The 19,308-nt window shown below is 48.4% G+C and overlaps 1 protein-coding gene across 6 annotated transcripts in view; it reads left to right on the forward strand.

Moving 5' to 3' along the window:
• Window positions 1-3,556, forward strand: part of HOXD3 (homeobox D3) — a 51,243-nt gene extending 47,687 nt beyond the window's left edge. For all 6 annotated transcript variants that reach the window (XM_083411554.1, XM_083411558.1, XM_083411555.1 and 3 more), the window contains one exon: window positions 709-3,556. In XM_083411554.1, coding sequence (XP_083267680.1) covers window positions 709-1,457 — 749 coding nt within the window. In that variant the 3' untranslated portion in view covers window positions 1,458-3,556. The remainder of the gene's footprint in view (window positions 1-708) is intronic.
• The last annotated feature ends 15,752 nt before the right edge of the window (window positions 3,557-19,308 follow it).

Raw genomic sequence — 19,308 nt, forward strand, 5'->3', positions numbered from 1 at the left:
TCTCATCTGGAACTGTAACTTTCCTAACCCTCTGAGAACCCCGGAGTTGGGAGATCGAACCCCATTCTCATTGTAGACACTGGGCGACAGAGGGAGGGAGTGCTGTCCGCAGCTGAAAACCTCGGCTGTAGCACCGCCCGTCTCAAGAAAATAAAATAAAATCCAATGAAATCGAAGGATTTGGGGAAAGTGTCGTTTGGATCACCCTGTCCCTAAATCACGCCTCTCCCGTGAGGATATGAGGCAGCGACCCTCGCTAATTAATGGCAATTGTGCACGGGGAGGACATACCCCGGTCCTTTCCCCGTCCTGTTTCTGTTCGCTTTGAATGTCCAGATTTAATACTTTGGGGAAAGTGTGGAATGGTGGGGTGTGGGTGGGTTAGAATTTCAGGAGGAGAGGGACCTTCAGGGAAAAGAAGATCGTGAACAGCTAAAGATGTTCCACAAGTAGAGGATAATACCAATTCGGGCAGGTCTCCCGCAGTGTGGGAACTGCGTGATAATAGCGATTTGTGCGCCTCTTTCCCTCCGCGCCCCGCAAAATTGGCACCTAGTCCTCTGCTGCCCCAGCGTGCCAAAGCATTACCCGTCCCTCCCCCGTCCCTCCCTCCCCCGGCCGCTGCAATGTTAATACTCTCAGGCTTTGTAAATTAGCCAGCCAGCCAGCCAACCTCCTCTCTTTCTTCTTTCTCTCCTTTTTGGACAGGAGAGAACTGCGAGGACAAAAGCCCCCCGGGCCCGGCTTCCAAGCGGGTCCGCACCGCCTATACCAGCGCGCAGCTAGTGGAGCTGGAGAAGGAGTTCCACTTCAACCGCTATCTGTGCCGCCCTCGCCGGGTGGAGATGGCCAACCTGCTGAACCTGACGGAGCGCCAGATCAAAATCTGGTTCCAGAACCGGAGGATGAAGTACAAAAAAGACCAAAAAGCGAAAGGGATTATGCACTCCCCGGTAGGGCAGTCCCCAGACCGGAGCCCGCCTTTGAGCGGGCCCAACCACGTAGGATACTCCAGCCAGCTGCCCACCGTCAACAGCTTGAGCTACGACGCCCCGTCGCCGACGTCCTTTGCCAAATCGCAGCAAAACATGTACGGGCTGGCGGCTTACACGGCGCCTCTCAGCAGCTGCTTGCCCCAGCAGAAGAGATACCCAGGCGCCGAGTACGACCATCACGCCATGCAAAGCAACGGCGGCTTCGCCAACCCCAATTTGCAGGGCAGCCCCGTCTATGTCGGAGGGAACTTCGTGGATTCCATGCCAGCCTCCGGCCCCATGTTCAACATCGGCCACCTCTCCCATCCTTCATCTGCCAGCGTGGACTACAGCTGCGCTGCTCAGATCCCAGGCAACCATCACCATGGACCTTGTGACCCCCATCCCACGTACACAGATCTCACTTCTCACCACACATCTCAGGGAAGGATTCAGGAGGCGCCCAAACTGACGCATCTGTAGTAGACTGGAACGCGTTCAGAAAGAAAGAAAGAGAGAGAGAGAAAGAGAGAAAGCGAGAGAGAGAGATTGAAATGCATTCGCGTTTAAATTACCTCACTTTGCCCCTGACGTTGCAGTATTACTTTGAGTATTACAGTGGGTTTTTTTGTGTGTCCCCCCGGTAGAAGCTACCTATTTCTTGTTTTCTTTGGCGACCGAGTCCATGAGAATTATTTCCGCCCCACCCCCCACCCCTTGTCGTCCTCTTAAATGTTTTAGCCGTTTAAAAGCATGGCAGTGCAATATCCTTAACAAAAATAAATAAATCTAAACATTCCCTCAAGGGAGTAATAATTGGTAACGATGTACTGGAAGGTAAGTTGTAGAAATCCATTAGAACTCGGCGAAAGTGAGTCCTGATGAGGCGTTTACAACATTTGGGACCAAAACGGAGACTTATTTCGAGAGTTATAATTTATAAGATTTTTTTTCTCCAGTAATGTGAAAGATTGCTTTGGACTTAAATAAGATGTATTTATTATTTTAAGAGGAACTCTTTTTTTTTGTATCATTGATTATTTAATCCTGGTCTTCAATGTATTTATGTGGATATTTGTAGAGTTTCTTCACACCCCCTTTCCCCCTTAACTTGGGAAGATTGATTCAGGTCTTTGGTGACTATACATTTTCACCTATTTAGTATATTTGGTCTGAAATAGAAAGAGTAGTTTTGAACAGTTGTAACAGTGGCTGGTGTTTGTAGTTTATGTAAGGATTAAGCAAATTGTAAGTCATAGATTAATACAAAAGCTGAAACATTACACAAAAGAGCCGATACATTTTTTATTTTAATATATATCTATCTATATATATCATATGTTTATTTATTTCAGATTGTTTGGTATGGTTTTACTTAGCATTAAAAGCTACCTTATATCTCATATATTGTTATATTCTGCTATATAGTGGCCAGTTGACTGTTTGGTCTTTGACCAACTTCTGCATACATAATTTGGTTCCTTCCTATCTGTTGCACACACCATTTCGTCTGGTTACTTGTTTATAATTTTAAAGTCTAAAATATGCAACACCTTCAGACTGACATTTAGGAGCAATATAATACTGTTGATGTAATTAGGATTTTCTTAGCAATTCAGGCTAAAACTGTTGTTTCAGTTATTATTTTTGTTACTATTATTATTATTATTATTATTATTTATATGATATGATATTTATGCTAACCATAAATCAATTTTGTACAAGTCACTGGAAACGCGAACTTACTTTTGCTGAACAGGGAGGGGAGGGAAGAAGAAGAAGAAGAAGAAGAAGAAGAAGAAGAAGAAGAAGAAGAAGAAACTTTGAATGAAATATTGACAATCAAGTATCTACAAAGGAAAGACTGCGGTAGGGTTTAGGAGACGAAGTCCTTCTGAAATGCTCAGAATGGCTTTCGAGATAGGAAATTAGGTCTATCAATATTTAATATAGTCTTCTGTAGCAGACATTGGTACAATCCTTGTGTAAACTAATGTTTCTGCCCCGAGCCTAGAAGGGACAGGAAACACAAACATCCTCCCCCGCCCCACTCTTCCTCTTTATTTGTATGTTGCATTTAATCTCTTACTGGGTTTTATAAAGCTTTTCTCAACATGAAAGTGGCATTAGGTACACGTTAGAAGTGATACGTGCCCATTAATTCAGAAGGAAGCATCCCTTATCGCTTTAAAAAGCACTCAGTTAAGATTCAGATCTTTTGAAGTCCCACAGAACAGTAGCAAAACCTCACTTTTCAGTTTGACTAATAATGCAGCTCCATCTCTCCACGTCCTGTGATGGCGACTACTGCAATTCTTTTTGTGTGCGAGAGGTTTTTACTCCTACATTTGTGTCTGTCTAGACAACGAGGATGGATATGGATATATATAGTATAACATATGTATGTATATATATATATATATATAATATTCACCTCGTTATTTTTTTTTTAAATACCATGTTGTTAACTGAGAGAAGAGGGGGAAATGTATCGTTTTGTTAAATCTCACTTTTACCCAAGTGTTGTAGATCTGTAAACAAAACAGAATAAACAGCTTCAAATGAAGAAATATTTTAACCACTTCCAGATCTAAAGTGGCTTTCTATGGCAGTTTCTTTTTCTTCCAGCATTAAAAATAATGCTAATAATCACAATACAATAACTAATAATACGCACAACTGGTGAGCTGCTACAACAACAACAAAATGATTTTCTAATATGTCTTCCAGGGAATTCCCGGCAACTGAATTGATAAATAAATAGTGCATGTAGATTTTATTTTTATGTTCTTCATGTGAGGGCATATTTCACATACTACTATAAATCAAAACAATGCACAAAGAGTCGAACCCTGTGGGCCCTTTATGGTCTAGTGTGTCACTCAGAAGGCATCCGCTGAGTCTGCGGGACTGGGAGGCCCAACGTGTTATCCACAGCTTAATGTTTTATGGGCTCGACTTCAAATGGTGCCTTGGCTGGCTTGCATTATTATTCCCTCTTAAAGTCAAGTAAAGGGGACACGATAATTTATAAGCATCGCTGGGAGGGATTATAAACTAACACACACACACACAGTCTGTACATACGTAGAAAAATTGGGATAGCCTTTCTCAAAATATTCATAGCACTCAACTGGCACCCTCTCAATGGGGATTTGAACAGACTGTGCTCTACATATATACATTATAGCCTTCCTAAGTGAGTCTCGAAATCATACATTTCAGGGCTTGTGTAGGAGTATATTGTTAGAATTGGCATAGGCCTCCCTTTAAAGCGTAACCCAATTACTGGACAGCGACGTCTCCCCTTGGCTCTATTTCTGGCTCCCCCCCCCCCTTGATTCAGGAGGCCAGCGCCAGAGGAACACGCCGAGGCTAAGCAAATTACTTGGTCAGAAAGCCCCATTGATTAAATTGGCGCTTACTTCCAAGTAAACAGCTGTGGGATCCGTGCCCGAGAGCGAGAGATGGAGGAGAGGAGGGACTCTTCATAGAAGTCAATGGCAACTCTCCCACGGATTTTAATGGCTCTGCTTTAAGCTCAAAGACGTTTCTGGCACAACATCCCTTTGGCTTTCGCGCGCATTTCGGATCGTCATAAATGATATACAACCCGTTTCCACACCTAACATAAATCTTGCTCCGTTTAGCTTCCTGAATTGCTGGGGTGTTATCTGAATCAAATACAATGTGCTGCAAGCGGGTCCAATAATATTTCTCTCCCCCCCCCCGCACCCCTTTTACAAAGAGTCAACAGTCCTTCTCCCCAGGAGCATCTATGCCCATGTCTTTTCAAGAACATCAGGAGGAAGGTTGCGGGGACTTGCCTTTAAATGTAACCCACCTTCATTTTAGCTGCGCCAGATTTCTGGCCATCGCCAAGAATGTGCTTTTGGAGGACGCCAACATTATCCCCCTCCCATTTTTTCAATGGTTAAGGTGAAAAGAAAGAAAAATAGGGACGAGGCTACCCTAGCAAACTCCCTTCTCCCTTCTTAAGGGGAAACAAAGCCTAAATTTTGAAATAGTCTTCCTCTTTTGCCCTGGATTTTACTGCGTGATTTTACTTCGCTTTTAATTTAGACTTACCCACTGCATCCCAAATTGGTAAACTCGATTGTGGCTTATTGTGGTATTGCATGTGGGCAGAAAGAGGCTATGGCGACAAGGGAAGATCGGCGTGGGTGTGAATGTGTGCACGAGAGAGCCTGAGAATCAGAGCCACAGGCCCCCCTACCCCCAGTTCTCTCTTTAGGGGTGCAATCCTAAGAGAGCTTTCTGGAAAGTAATAGTGGGTGAAGTCAGCTGGGTTGACTTCTAAGTGAACTTGCTTAGCATCGGCCCCATAAGTCACCAAGTCACCTAAGTCACCATTTGTTTTCCTCTTCAGAACGGCGTCCACCCCCCACCCTCCTTGACTAGGCATTCCTACTCAGAAATAAGTACCATTTCGTGGTACTTACTCCCGGGTAAGAAGTGGGTATGGGACTGAACCTAAGGTTTTGACACCCAAGGAACAGCCAACGCGGATCCATAGTAGCCTCATGCCGGTCGATTCCGAGGCGATTCGAGGGTTCCGGCTGTCCTAAACAGGGGAGGAAGGCAGAGCGAGGAGCAAACATTTAGACTAGATTTAGCTCCCCATTTTTATTCGCAGGTATCAGCCCCTCCGAATGGGAGGAGAGGGGCCTTCAGTCCGTTCCCTGATCTTCCTCCTGTGCTTTGATGGGCTTTGATACTCCCACACTTAGGTAAAGAAACGAGGCGCTGCATCTTTCCCGGGTCTCCTTCCTCATTGGCTTGGAGTAAACCCTGTAGCTAAGCAACGTCCGTCGGATAGGACACCACTCGACGGGGTCAGTGGGGGATACGCTTTGCTGAAGCTATTTGCGAGGCGACGTGGATGATACAGCAGCCTAACCGCCGCATAGGGGCTGCTCGCCTGCCTGCCTGCCTGCCTTCTCTCGTTGGCTCCTTCCCCCTCCCCTCCCTCTCTCCCTCTCCAACTGTAACAGAGCTGTGTGCAAACAAAGGGGCCTGGTAGCCATTTTTGCACAGGAATAATAATGCAGAGGTCGCCAACGGAACAAAGCAAAGAGGCGCCTCTTTGGTTTAGAAGGTCCGCTTGCCAGGCACAAAAGCGCGCACGGTTTATTTGCGGCGTAGCATTTAGACGTTAGACTGGGAGGCCTCCCTTTGTGGTATGGAGGATCTTTAAAATATAAAAATAAAAGAAAGGAGCCGCCGGTGAAAAGAACTTAAAACACACATAAGGCAGCTCTCCCTTCTCTTTGCCCTCCAGAAGATAGTGCGCACTACAGGGTTGAAGTAGCCAAGACGCGACCAGAAGAGAGTCTTAGGCTCCAGTCCTATGTATTTGCTTACTCCTGAGTCTAAGCGCGCATTGTCCTGTTCACACTGTTCTAGCAGTAAGCCGCATTGAACCCAGTGAGTATACATGCATAGACCGTGTATTTCCTGCCTTTGTGTACTTACTCTAGAGTAAGGCTTCCTGAACCCAGTAGGTCTTAATTCTGAGTGGACATGCCTAGGTTTGGGTTCTACAAAGCATTTCAGATACTTGCCAATGCTGATTAGTACTCCTTTCTGATTCATGGAAGGCTGCACTCCGGCGAACACTTACTTAGGATCAAGTCCTATTGAACTCCGCTAGGCTTCCTTCCTTGTCAAATACACAGGATCCGCCGATCCGGCTTGAGTAGCACCTAACTAGCATGAAACCCAGGAGGAGGAGGAGTGCTGGAGAGGATCCTGCCTTTAGAATGCTTCTTCTTCCCAATGTCTTTTGGATCGGCTGGGTGTGAATGAGGACGTTAAAATCCCTTAAAGCAGGGATTCTATTCCTGGGTACAATCCAGTCAAATTTAAGCCCTCTTCCCCCTTTGGTTTCAGGTAATTCGAGGCTCTCCTGTCCTATACTGTACATGTTTAGTCAGAAGCAAGCCCCCTGTTTTCACTGGGGCTTACTGCCAAGTAAATGTGCGTGTTAAGTCCCATTGAACATAGCAGGATAAACAGATATAGGGGTCGGGCTGCGCAGGAAGATAGCTGGATATTTCTTCGATTTCTAGCATAATAAATAAATTGCAGCGCAATCTTATGCATGTTTACTCAAGGAGTAAGTGGCAGCGTGTTCAGTTAGGAAGGATGAATGATCGAGACGCAGATCACGCCATCCGTTTACGAACGAAGGTGTATATAAACCTTTCTGAAATTTCACATCAATTGCAATGGTAACCGAATGTGCGGCTTTATTTGCTCCCATTTGGAAAATAGCTCTGCTTAAATAGACCCTGCAGCGTCTCCTCAGTTTTTCCAGAATTTATTCAGCTAGTCACGTGGCCGACCTCTTGGAAAGAAAGGCGGCTTGAGAAATGAGCCTTTTAAAACCCGCTCCGATCCACCGCGGAGATAAACTGAAGTATCGCCGTGTCATTTAAGATGATTGACATCGCGATCCAAAACCTGCAAGTCAGTTTTACTAAAATCTAGAGGATATACTTCAAAGCAAAGTTGGCTTGGATCGGAATATCACTCACTGGACTCAGGGCTAGTTCGAAGTTCGCTAGTTCGCAGCCAGGCAACTTTGGGAAAATATTAGTGGCATATAATGGGGTTTTGACAGGAGTCTTCATACTTTACATTACCGAACCAAATTCATTATTTGCAGCTAAAAGCGGTTTTCTGTAAAGGGTTCACAAGGGTGTTTACACCAGTAATATTATTTCTAAACGCTGTCTTGATTAGCACTGGGAATAATAATTAGTGGCATGCAAATGACCACTGGTCCATCTGCAGATTAAACGTGAACTCCTTTCTGGAATTTTTTTCCACGTGCAAGTGCTGTGAGGGTAGTTCTCAGCTTTCTAATAAATCTCTTGATGCTGCCCCGGCAATAAAAATAAACAGGCAAGGAAACAAATCATAACGTTTCTATTGATTCAAAATACAAGTGACATATATCACCCCCAATTCACATTTAAGACAACGTCCCCAGTAATGAATGCCCCTCCGTGGTCCTTTAATCAGTAGAAACATATATATTCATTAAATTCCCTTCTCAAAATAGCACTTATTTTGAGGCATTAGGAAGTAGACACATGTGCACTAGATGCGGTTAGGAGACACCCATATTTTTATTTTTTTAAAAAAACCACACACCGCAATTATGTAGAAGGATGTTTCAGGAGAATTGGTGGAACCCAAGTACAGTGCTACCTCGGGTTAAGTACTTAATTCGTTCCGGAGGTCTGTTCTTAACCTGAAGCACCACTTTAGCTAACGGGGCCTCCTGCTGCAGCCACGCCGTGGAGCACGATTTCTGTTCTCATCCTGAAGCAAAGTTCTTAACCTGAAGCACTATTTCTGGGTTAGCGGTGTGTGTAACCTGAAGCGTATGTAACCTGAAGCGTATGTAACCCGAGGTACCAATGTAACATCCTACCTTAAACACAAAAGTAAAGGTCAGAAATAGGATCGGAGAGTGCTCAGTTTGCTTGGGACAGGGAAACATAGAGTCATAGAGTTGAATGGAACCCCGAGGTTCATCTAGTTCAATTCCTTGTGCAATAGGAAGAATCCTGCCCACAGCCATCCCTAGGTGGACTGAACCGCCAACCTTCTGGTTAGCAGCCAGACGCACTAACCCATTGCGTCACAGGATACAAGCGCAGGGTGGTTTTCAGTTCCGTTCAGCATTGTAGCATTCTGGCTGTTACAACCTGATCTTACGCCTAGTTACTCAGAAGCAGTCCCACCGGAGTCCAATATCATATGACCTATTGCCAAGTAAGCCTACAGTCTTAGCATCGAAGCCTTGGTGGTTTGGCACCCAATCGTCACATACCTCTCGTGGGAGAGTTCCACCAAAGAAAATGGGGCTGAGCAGAGTGATTGAAAACGACCCACCCCAAGTGATTTAGAATTCAATTGAGTTCAACAACCAACACGTAAAAGCAGCAGCCTTTTGCTTGACAATAATTCCAAAATCTTTGCGTCTGTTAGGACCAACCCAAACGTCACGATATGGTGAGCTATAGAGAAAGCGGCTCACTTGAACTCAGGAGGTTGTATCCAATGTTAAAGATAAAGGGACCCCTGACCATTAGGTCCAGTCATGACCGACTTTGGGGTTGCGGCGCTCATCTCGTTTTATTGGCCGAGGGAGCCGGCGTTTGTCCACAGACAGTTTTTCCGGGTCATGTGGCCAGCATGACTAAGCCGCTTCTGGCGAACCAGAGCAGCGCACTGAAACGCGTTTACCTTCCCGCCAGAGAGATACCTATTTATCTACTTGCACTTTGACATGCTTTCGAACTGCAAGGTTGGCAGGAGCTGGGACAGAGCAACAGGAGCTTACCCCGTCCAGGGGATTCGAACCGCCGACCTTCTGATCGGCAAGTCCTAGGCTCTGTGGTTTAACCCACAGTGCCACCCATGTCCCTGTATCCAATGTTAGGCCCATGGGAAAAAAATGCACATGGCTAACCTGAGTAAATTTATTTCAGTGGATCTGCTCTGTGTCGAAGTTACTTGACTCTCACTCAGGCATAGGATATGGGTGCCAAAGTGCCCCCCCCCCCGGATCCCATCCAGAAGTGTGTTTCGAAATGGTGGGGGCGGGGAACTGCTATCACCCATCCTGAGCACGTTCCTTGGAAGTTAAGTCCCACGGGCGGCACTGACAGGGGCCTGTGTTCAGGTCGGAGTCAACCTCAATCCCCCAGTCTTCCAGTGCTAACCCCCAGCCCAGCCCCCTTTGCCCTCGCCCGTCTCTCTGCTGCGTGCACGGTCTCTAGCTTGCCAGCTGCCTTCTATTCTTTCTGTCCTGGAAAGTCTGTGGAGCTAAGATGAACCGCTGGGGATTTTTGGCACGGGCTAGGAGATTGCAGGAGGGAAGGGCACGGCACATTCGAGCAAATGGGGAGAAAATAACAAGAGAAAATAAATGCCAAGTCATTTAGCACAGTAGTTATTGTTTTTTTATTTCTAAAATTAGCTTCTTGGAAGGAAGGCTGCCTTTGCCAAAGACTCTTTGAACTGCATTCATTTGGGCTGTGCCAAAGAGCTCCAGTCAAAGCTGAAGGGGTTGGATGTGTAAATACTTGTAACCCTTCCTATAAAGTTATTTACGTAGGCGGAGCGGGAGAAGGAAAGAGTCTAATTGCGCGCGCGCGCGTATTTAAATCCTCCAAGTGAATGATTTTTTTCTAAGCATTTTATATGTTTCCATTTTCCGCGCAGCAGAACCCAGAGGTAAAACTTTTCCTAGGCTGCACGACTTTTCCTTTTCCCAGGCTGCACGACCTAGGTTGCAGATGGGGTTTGTTTTGTTTTATTCCCGCGCTCTTCTGAATGCATGCTCGAAGAATGCCTCCTCCCCGGTGTGGTGTAGTCCAGGACAAACCTTGGCTGTTAGATTTCAGCGTTCCATTCTGCAGAACGTGGAAACCGAACCCCCACCCCCGCTCCCAAACTCTACCGCGCAAGACCACGGTTACGCGCCGCTTCAGCCTTCGCGCGTATACTAGGAAGCAGGTTCCACTGTCATATGTTGATTTATTAACGCGGTGCTCACCCGGGTGCATAGGAACCAACTTCTAGGGGCCGAGGTACCTTCGGCCCCCCAATAAATATCTGAGGGTGGCCTCCCCAAAGTTGATGGACATCGCCATTCAAATAGGGAAGGAGCGTCTTGTGATCGATGATGAGGGCGGGGCTTACCTGCCCCCCCCATATTTTATTCAAGTTGGCACCTCTGCCACAGCTGTCAACGTTTTCCTTTTTTTAAAGGGAAATTCCCTTATTCCGAATAGGATTCCTCACAAGAAAAGGGAAACGTTTACAGCTATGACCTCTGCCGGGGTGTACTCTCAATTAGGGTGGTAAAAAGATGGATTCCATCACCTCCTCATCCAATTATTGGGGTCTCGTCACGTGGGGATTCTGTCCTGGACTCCCGTGGGCACGAAGTGGTGATGATTAATGAGCGCAGAGAGGACCATTGTCTAGTGCTTTGGGTGGGGCAAAGCCATCGGTGCCAAGATGCCTTTGATCAGGGGCACCACAACACCACTTAATGTCAGGAGATGGAAATCCACCCATCCGGTCCCAATCCGGATCAGCTACGTCAGGCATGTCCAAAGTCCGTTTCGGGGGCCTAATCCGGCCCGCTGGTCGGTTTAATCCGGCCCCTGTGGCAGTTTATTTGCTGGGGTAAAATCCTTTAAAAAACCCTCAACAACTTTGGTTGGCCCTTTGGTCGGCCATTCACTTCATCAAATCTGACCCTCTGTGAAAAAAGTTAGGACACATAGACTAGGCAAAACTCTCTCTTTTTTGCAAATTATTTTTTATTGATTTTCCATTTTTAAACCCAGTTATACAAATTATGCATATTATTTCCAAATTAATACAATTAATGCAAAACAGAGTCAGCTTGCTATAGGAACCAAAAGAGCTCTGGATCCCAGATCCATTCATTTAAAACCCTGCCGTGCTGGTCTGTGGCGTGACAGAAGGAGAAGAAGAGGCTACAGTACTGTGCAGAGAAGAAATAAGGCAACCGCCTTGTGCAGAGTTAGGATACTTCACTGCTCTTCCGCGCTTCCTGCTACAACTAAATTCTTTTCTAAAGCGCTACGCTAGAACGTTGTGGCAGAACTACCCTTCTGACCCTTGGAAGCAGCGGTGCCAACTTGAATAAAATATTGGGGTGGGGCCCTCAGGTAAGCCCCGCCCACATAATCAATCACATGACATGGGGCGCACACACTGTTTGAATGGCAGTGTCCATCAACTTTTGAGGGGAGGAGAACCCTTAGGAGTTGGCTTCTGTGCTTGGAAAGCAGATTTATTGTGGCACACAAAGTTTGTGCCACAATAAACCGGTTCAGGCTGCTTTTTCTTATATACAGCAGTCCAGGATTAGGGTGGCAGTTTCAGTCGCCTCATCCAAACCACACTGGCAGAAACATTGCAGCTTGAGAAAAGGAAGCCCCCGACGTCTTTCACCAGGCTCTGCTTTGCCTTCCAGAAACCAGCCTCCTTCCAAAAACCAAACAACCTCCCCTAACCACACACAGCACAATGGTTTAAAAAATAAATAAATCAAGAAGGTTCTGGCTTGGAATGGCAAACGTTTGCCAGCAACAACACCAGGCCAGGCACACTCTTGGAAAGAGTCTCTTCCTCGCGCAATCCCAGGGCTGGGAGCCTGAAACCGAACAATAGCGCGCAAGAGTGCGAGGTTGGGAATCGCTCTTTCCACTCTCGCTTCACTGCGTGGCCCGAGACGAGTTGGCGGAGCCTCTTTGTGCGACCACGTGGCAGGCACTGCGCTCATTCATTAACCCAGCGCCGCCTCTGGAAAGGCGCGAGAGCTTGGCCAGGTCTCCTCTACTTTGGGGGCCTCAGCTACTTTCATCAGGAGAGAGACTGAATGGTAAGTTGATCGCCAGCAAGAAACAAATCTCTTCTTTGGTTATTACCAAGGGAAGTCGCGTTTCCCAGTGGGGAAGGAAGGAGGGCTGTGTGTTCTTCCTTACTGCTGGGAGCAGGGCAGTCGCGGTGAGACAGGAGGGCCAATGGGGCGGATTTAAAAAAAAATATTTTTTTTTTAGTTCTATGAAGAGTTCATCAATCACTCCGTGTGTGCACTTTTCACTCGACAGCAGCCCCTCCTCCTCCTCCCGCTCGCGTCCGGGGCCAGATGGGATTCAGCCAGAAAGCACGGCCAGGAGGAGCCAGGGAGAAACGAACGCGCCGTCTAATATGCACCTACGAATCTCTTGACTGGGACGCGGGTGGCTGTGGGTTAAACCACAGAGCCCAGGACTTGCCGCTCAGAAGGTCGGTGGTTCGAATCCCCGTGACGGGGTGAGCTCCTGTTGCTTGGTCCCTGCTCCTGCCCACCTAGCAGTTCGAAAGCACATCAAAGTGCAAGTAGATAAATAGGTACCACTCCGGTGGGAAGGTAAACGGCGTTTCTGTGTGCTCCTCTGGAAGCTGCACACCGGCTCCCTCGGCCAATAAAGCGAGATGAGCGCAGCAACCCTAGAGTCAGCCACGACTGGACCTAATGGTCAGGGGTCCCTTTACCTTTAATCTCTTGACTCCTGGGCTGCCAACAGGCAGCAGCGAAGGTGCAACAGGATTCTTCTGCTAACACAATCAGATGTAAGCGGGGCGGGGTGGTGGGTGGTTTTGAAGAAAGGGGAGAAATCTCAGACTTAGTCAAGCCACCCAGGGAACTTTCCACCACTGTAAACTGCAAACCCGGGCCCAGACAGCTTCTCAGGACTTGCTGAGTAGGGAGAAAACATACTGAACGCAACCTCCAAGGAGATCTATTCATTGGACACACAACCTGTGCGTGTGTGGCCATGGGCGTAGTCAGGATTCTTGTTTGGGGTTGTGGGGTGCAGCTTAGCTATGCCCATGCATATGGCATAGCCCACTTGGCTTCGGCAAAGATCTGTATTTTCATGAAGAGTTGGGCTTCCCAAAACCATCGTGATGCTCACCAGACTAAGAGGAGGAAGTGGCTTGGCTGTTCTACCCCCCAGCCTACAGTCCGCAGGCCAACAGGAGAAGCAACAGCCCTGGTGAATATGAGAGCTGCAGTACCTTGGTTCGTACACTGGGAGCGCTAGAGACTCTGCCCTCCTTTCCTGCCTCTTCCTTTCCCAAAGTTAGAACTCTCAGCCGAATATAGGATTTATTGGTTTAATGATCCACACTTCCATCTTTTCTAGGAAAAATGTGGTTTCAGGGTATTTGTTTGGTATAAAAAGGCACATCTAGCTCCACTAAGCCCCGAAGAAGAAACACCCTAAGCTTTGTCACCACCCAATTTACTCCAAATACTTCTTTCTTACACATATAATTATTGATTAACTTGCCCCCCCTTTCTTCCAGGGAGATCAAGGCAGGGTGTGTAGTTCTTCTCCTCCCTCCATTTTATCCTCTCAACAACCATATGAGGTAGGGTAGACTCAAGGTCATCCACTGAACTTTATGGATGAGCAGGGATTTTTGAGCACTGGCACTGTGGGTTAAATAACAGAGTCTAGGACTTGCCAATCAGAAGGTCGGCGGTTCGAATCCCCGTGATGGGGTAAGCTCCCGTTGCTCGGTCCCTGCTCCTGCCAACCTAGCAATTCAAAAACACGTCAAAATACAAGTAGATAAATAGGTACTGCTCCGGCGGGAAGGTACCGTATTTTTCGCCCTATAAGACGCACTTTTCCCCCTCCAAAAATGAAGCGGAAATCTGGGTGCGTCCTATGGGGCGAATGCAGGCTTTCGCTGAAGCGTGGAGAGCGAGAGCGGGCGGTGCGCACCAACCCCTCTCGCTCTCCAGGCTTCAGGAAGACATCCGCAGCCTAGGCAGCCCTGCAGGAGGTCCCGCAGGGATGTCTAGGCTGCGGATAGCAGCCTGCCGCCCCGCGGGTGGGGCGCCCTGAAGCAGAGCGCCCCTCGCGCCAGGCAGACACCCGCAGCGTATGGAGCCCTCCAGGAGTTCCCTGCAGCGCTCCCCACGCTGCGGATAGCAGCCTGCCGCCTGGCGCGAGGGGCGCCCTGAAGCAGAGCGCCCCTCACGCCAGGCAGACACCCGCAGCGTGGGGAGCCTTCCAGGAGCTCCCAGCAGCGCTCCCCACACTGCGGATAGCAGCCTGCTGCCTGGCGCGAGGGGTGCCCTGAAGCAGAGCGCCCCTCGCCCCAGGCAGACACCCGCAGCGTGGGGAGCCCTCCAGGAGCTCCCAGCAGCACTCCCCACGCTGCGGGTAGCAGCCTGCTGCCTGGCGCGAGGGGTGCCCTGAAGCAGAGCGCCCCTCGCCCCAGGCAGACACCGGCAGCATGGGGAGCCCTCCAGGAGTTCCCCGCAGCGCTCCCCACGCTGCAGATAGCAGCCTGCTGCCTGGCGCGAGGGGCGCTCTGCTTCAGGGCGCCCCTCACGCCAGGCAGACACCCGCAGCGTGGGGAGCCCTCCAGGAGTTCCCTGCAGCGCTCCCCACGCTGCGGGTAGCAGCCTGCTGCCTGGCGCGAGGGGCGCTCTGCTTCAGGGCGCCCCTCACGCCAGGCAGACACCCGCAGCGTGGGGAGCCCTCCAGGAGTTCCCCGCAGCGCTCCCCACGCTGCAGATAGCAGCCTGCTGCCTGGCGCGAGGGGCGCTCTGCTTCAGGGCGCCCCTCACGCCAGGCATACATCCGCAGCGTGGGGAGCCCTCCAGGAGTTCCCTGCAGCGCTCCCCACGCTGCGGATAGCAGCCTGCTGCCTGGCGCGACGGGCGCTCTGCTTCAGGGCGCCCCTCACGCCAGGCAGACACCCGCAGCGTGGGGAGCCCTCCAGGAATTCCCCGCAGCGCTCCCCACGCTGCAGATAGCAGCCTGCTGCCTGGCGCGAGGGGCGCTCTGCTTCAGGGCGCCCCTCACGCCAGGCAGACACCCGCAGCGTGGGGAGCCCTCCAGGAGTTCCCTGCAGCGCTCCCCACGCTGCGGGTAGCAGCCTGCTGCCTGGCGCGAGGGGCGCTCTGCTTCAGGGCGCCCCTCACGCCAGGCAGACACCCGCAGCGTGGGGAGCCCTCCAGGAGTTCCCCGCAGCGCTCCCCACGCTGCAGATAGCAGCCTGCTGCCTGGCGCGAGGGGCGCTCTGCTTCAGGGCGCCCCTCACGCCAGGCAGACACCCGCAGTGTGGGCAGCCCTCCAGGAGTTCCCCGCAGCGCTCCCCACGCTGCAGATAGCAGCCTGCTGCCTGGCGCGAGGGGCGCTCTGCTTCAGGGCGCCCCTCACGCCAGGCAGACACCCGCAGCGTGGGGAGCCCTCCAGGAGTTCCCCGCAGCGCTCCCCACGCTGCAGATAGCAGCCTGCTGCCTGGCGCGAGGGGTGCTCTGCTTCAGGGCGCCCCTCACGCCGGGCAGACATTGGCCAGCCCCACAAGCTCGGGGGAGAGCAGGGAGGCGCAGCGCCGCCACCCCGCTGTTCCTCGACCTGGTTGGGTTTCCCGGACCTGCTTTTGGGGGGAAAATAAAGGAAAAATTTTTTCCTTTATTTCCCCCCCAAAAAACTAGGTGCGTCCTATGGGACGGAGCGTCCTATGGGACGAAAAATACGGTAAACAGCATTTCTGTGCGCTGCTCTGGTTCGCCAGAAGTGGCTTAGTCATGCTGACCACATGACCCGGAAGCTGTACGCCGGCTCCCTCGGCCAGTAAAGCGAGATGAGCACCACAACCCCAGAGTCGGTCACGACTGGACCTAATGGTCAGGGGTCCCTTTACCTTTACTCCCAAGTCCTAGTCTGTCACTCTAACCACTATACCACTCCTCCAAATACCACATGAAGTACAGCTTCAACTAACAGTTGATATGAAATGTAGAGTCATTTCAAGTATGAAAGGCTTTCTCCCCCTTCAAGGATTCCCAATGCATGTCAACAAAATCCACGTGCGAAGAAACAAAATAAAAATAGGCTTTTTTGCCTATCATTCATTAAAATGCCCATGAATATGCTTTTTCCAGAGAGATGTGACATAATTTCTGCCGGCTCACCTTTCCAAAAGGTGTTCACTTTAGGTGTTCAGCCCAACCCACAGTCCCCCACCATATGAAAAATAAAATAAATACAGAACTATTCTAAATGTTCGGCGGCATCACAATCCCTAAACCTTATTCCATTAAACCCTGCTAACAGAAATAGGGAATTAAGAAGAAAATATTAACCATGACCTTTCCTTCTAATTGACATTGTAAGTTATCTCGCATTTCCTTTTGCATTTCAAAAACAGAGTTTTTGAATAATGAAGCCCTACGCACACAAATCTTGGCCTGAGTCCCACTGAATACAAGTAGGCAGGCATAGGTTCACATTTTAGGCTGCAGTCCTAAGCACAATTGCTAGGGAGTAAGGACCACTGAACTGAGTGAGACTTCCTTCTAGGGAAACATGCTTCTAACATGCAGTCTTCTAATAGGTCAATGGTCGAATGGAAATATAATTTAATGTAGTTAACTAACAGATTTGCTGGTTAAAAAGGCACTTGGTTAATAGGCCTGTTCCTTTTCTTGTTGCTCATCCAAACTGTACAGGGATAAGGGAAATGTATGTTACTGAAGTCCCTAATTTGCTGCACCAGCATGTGTGTGCTTATGGTGGGGTTTGCCAAGTGCTGACTCAGTGTAATGGGTGCCAAATGTGTCATTATAACAACAGCATTGAAGGCAGATGAAGTGATAGAACACATGCTCAGAACTGGAGCATTAGCATTACTGAATATTTCTCTGAACGCTGAAACACTCAGGATTTTGAAAAGGAGGGAAGGAAGAGATCTTACCAAAGAATTTGTGAACAATCTTTCTTTTAAGTCACTTTTTTTTAACACACACACTTTTTTAATGGAAACACCTATCTTCTCAGACATGTTTTTAAGGAGGATGTGTACAAAGTTCTGCAAAATCAGACATGGGTCATGATCCTGTACATGTTTACACAACCGTCCTACTGAGCTGAGTGGGACTTCCCAATAAGCCTGAAAAATAATCATTTTATGAAATCAGCTTTATGCCTGAGGCATGGTTGGCTGTGAGTCCTGTAAGATCTGCTCCCTGCCTTGCTGGCCTTTTTCCCTGGGACGGTGGAGCCCTGACTGACTCCAGCTACAAAGCTGAAGCTACTGACATGGCTAGAAACCATATTGGCTGTGAGTCCTGAAAGACCTGATTCCTGCCTTGCTGGCCTTTTCCCACCAGGCCTGGGAAGGTGGGGCTCTGACTGACTCCAACTACAAAAGCTGCTGAACAGACTTGTGTTGTGGCATTGTTTACGGTGCTTTGTTGAGTTTTATTGTTATTGATATTAATATTAATGTTTGTGTCTTTATATTTAGATCTTCTTATAATTTATGTAGAAATTGTTTCAATTTGGTTGTATGGAAATATTTGCAAATAAATAAAATTCATTAAAAAGTGGCTTATTTGATGTAGCAAACATTTTCTCCTATTTCTGACATCCGTTTAAGTTTTCAAAATGACGCCTAAAAACAATAGGTTCCGAAAGATGCCATTCAGAGTCCCATGAAGCTAATACTAGAGAAACACTAGTAAAATTTCAAAAGGCCACAGTAGAGGAAATTTTAGTAGGACCAACATTCATGTTACAAGGAAAGAGCAAATTTTTGAATTATCCAGAATGAATCACACCTAAGACCAATGATTCACATAAAGGTTTTGCTTTATTTATATTATAGGGGCATATACCTCAGTCTGCAGCCACACTGGAATGTGAAGTGCCCAAAGCGGTTTAGATAATAAACCAGTAAAGCAACCAATACAGCAATAGGAGCTCTATCTATCTATCTGTCTGTCAATCTATCTATCTATCTGCAAATCAATTACAGTGGTGCCTCGCAAGACGAAAAGAATCCGTTCCGTGAGTCTCTTCGTCTAGCGGTTTTTTCGTCTTGCGAAGCAAGCCCATTAGCAGATTAGCGCTATTAGCGGTTTAGCGGCTATTAGCGGCTATTAAAGGCTTAAGGGATTAGTGGATTAGCTGCTAAAAGGCTATTAGCAGCTTAGTGCCTTAGAAAAAGGGGGTGGGAAGCGAAACCCCCCCCCCCAGGAATCGCAAGACATTTTCGTCTTGCGAAGCAAGCCCATAGAGAAATTCATCCTGCGAAGCACCTCCAAAACGGAAAACCCTTTCGTCTAGTGGGTTTTCCGTCTTGTGAGGCATTCCTCTTGCGGGGCACCACTGTAAATACAAAAGGCTATTGTTGCACGCCACCCCAATCTCCAAGTAGTGTGAGATTCCAGGGGTTCCAAGTGATCATCCGGGGTTCATGTTTCCTTTTGGGAATGAGGCACAACAGAGACTGTGGTGTCTTTATGATATATGGTTTACTTACACATAAATACAACCTGAGCCATGATGGAAGGATTCACAGCATTAACAGCCCAAAGATTGTCCTGCTTCTCCCAGAGCTGGCAGCCTTGGATTCAAGCAGAAATCACCCATGGCTCTCTCTCTGCCTTTCCAGCATGAAGCTCCCCCACATCACAGCAAGCTCTGCCCTCAAACTAAGAGCTGCAGGAGGAACCCCCACTCATTTTCCACCTGGCCCAGAGCCCCCTTTCCTTCTCCTAATGACCCATCTCCCAGGTGATCCCCTGAATGCGGGAAGCTATTTGGCTTGATTAACTTCTAACATTTACTGGATCCCAGAGTTTAGAGGGGTCAGGCACTGCTGAAATTCTAACACGATTATAAATATTTAAAGGTGAAATCCTATACACTCTTATGCACACTTTTGGTAAGGT

The sequence above is a fragment of the Podarcis tiliguerta genome (assembly GCF_965153285.1).
Source record: "Podarcis tiliguerta genome assembly, chromosome: 1".
Lineage (NCBI taxonomy): Eukaryota > Metazoa > Chordata > Lepidosauria > Squamata > Lacertidae > Podarcis > Podarcis tiliguerta.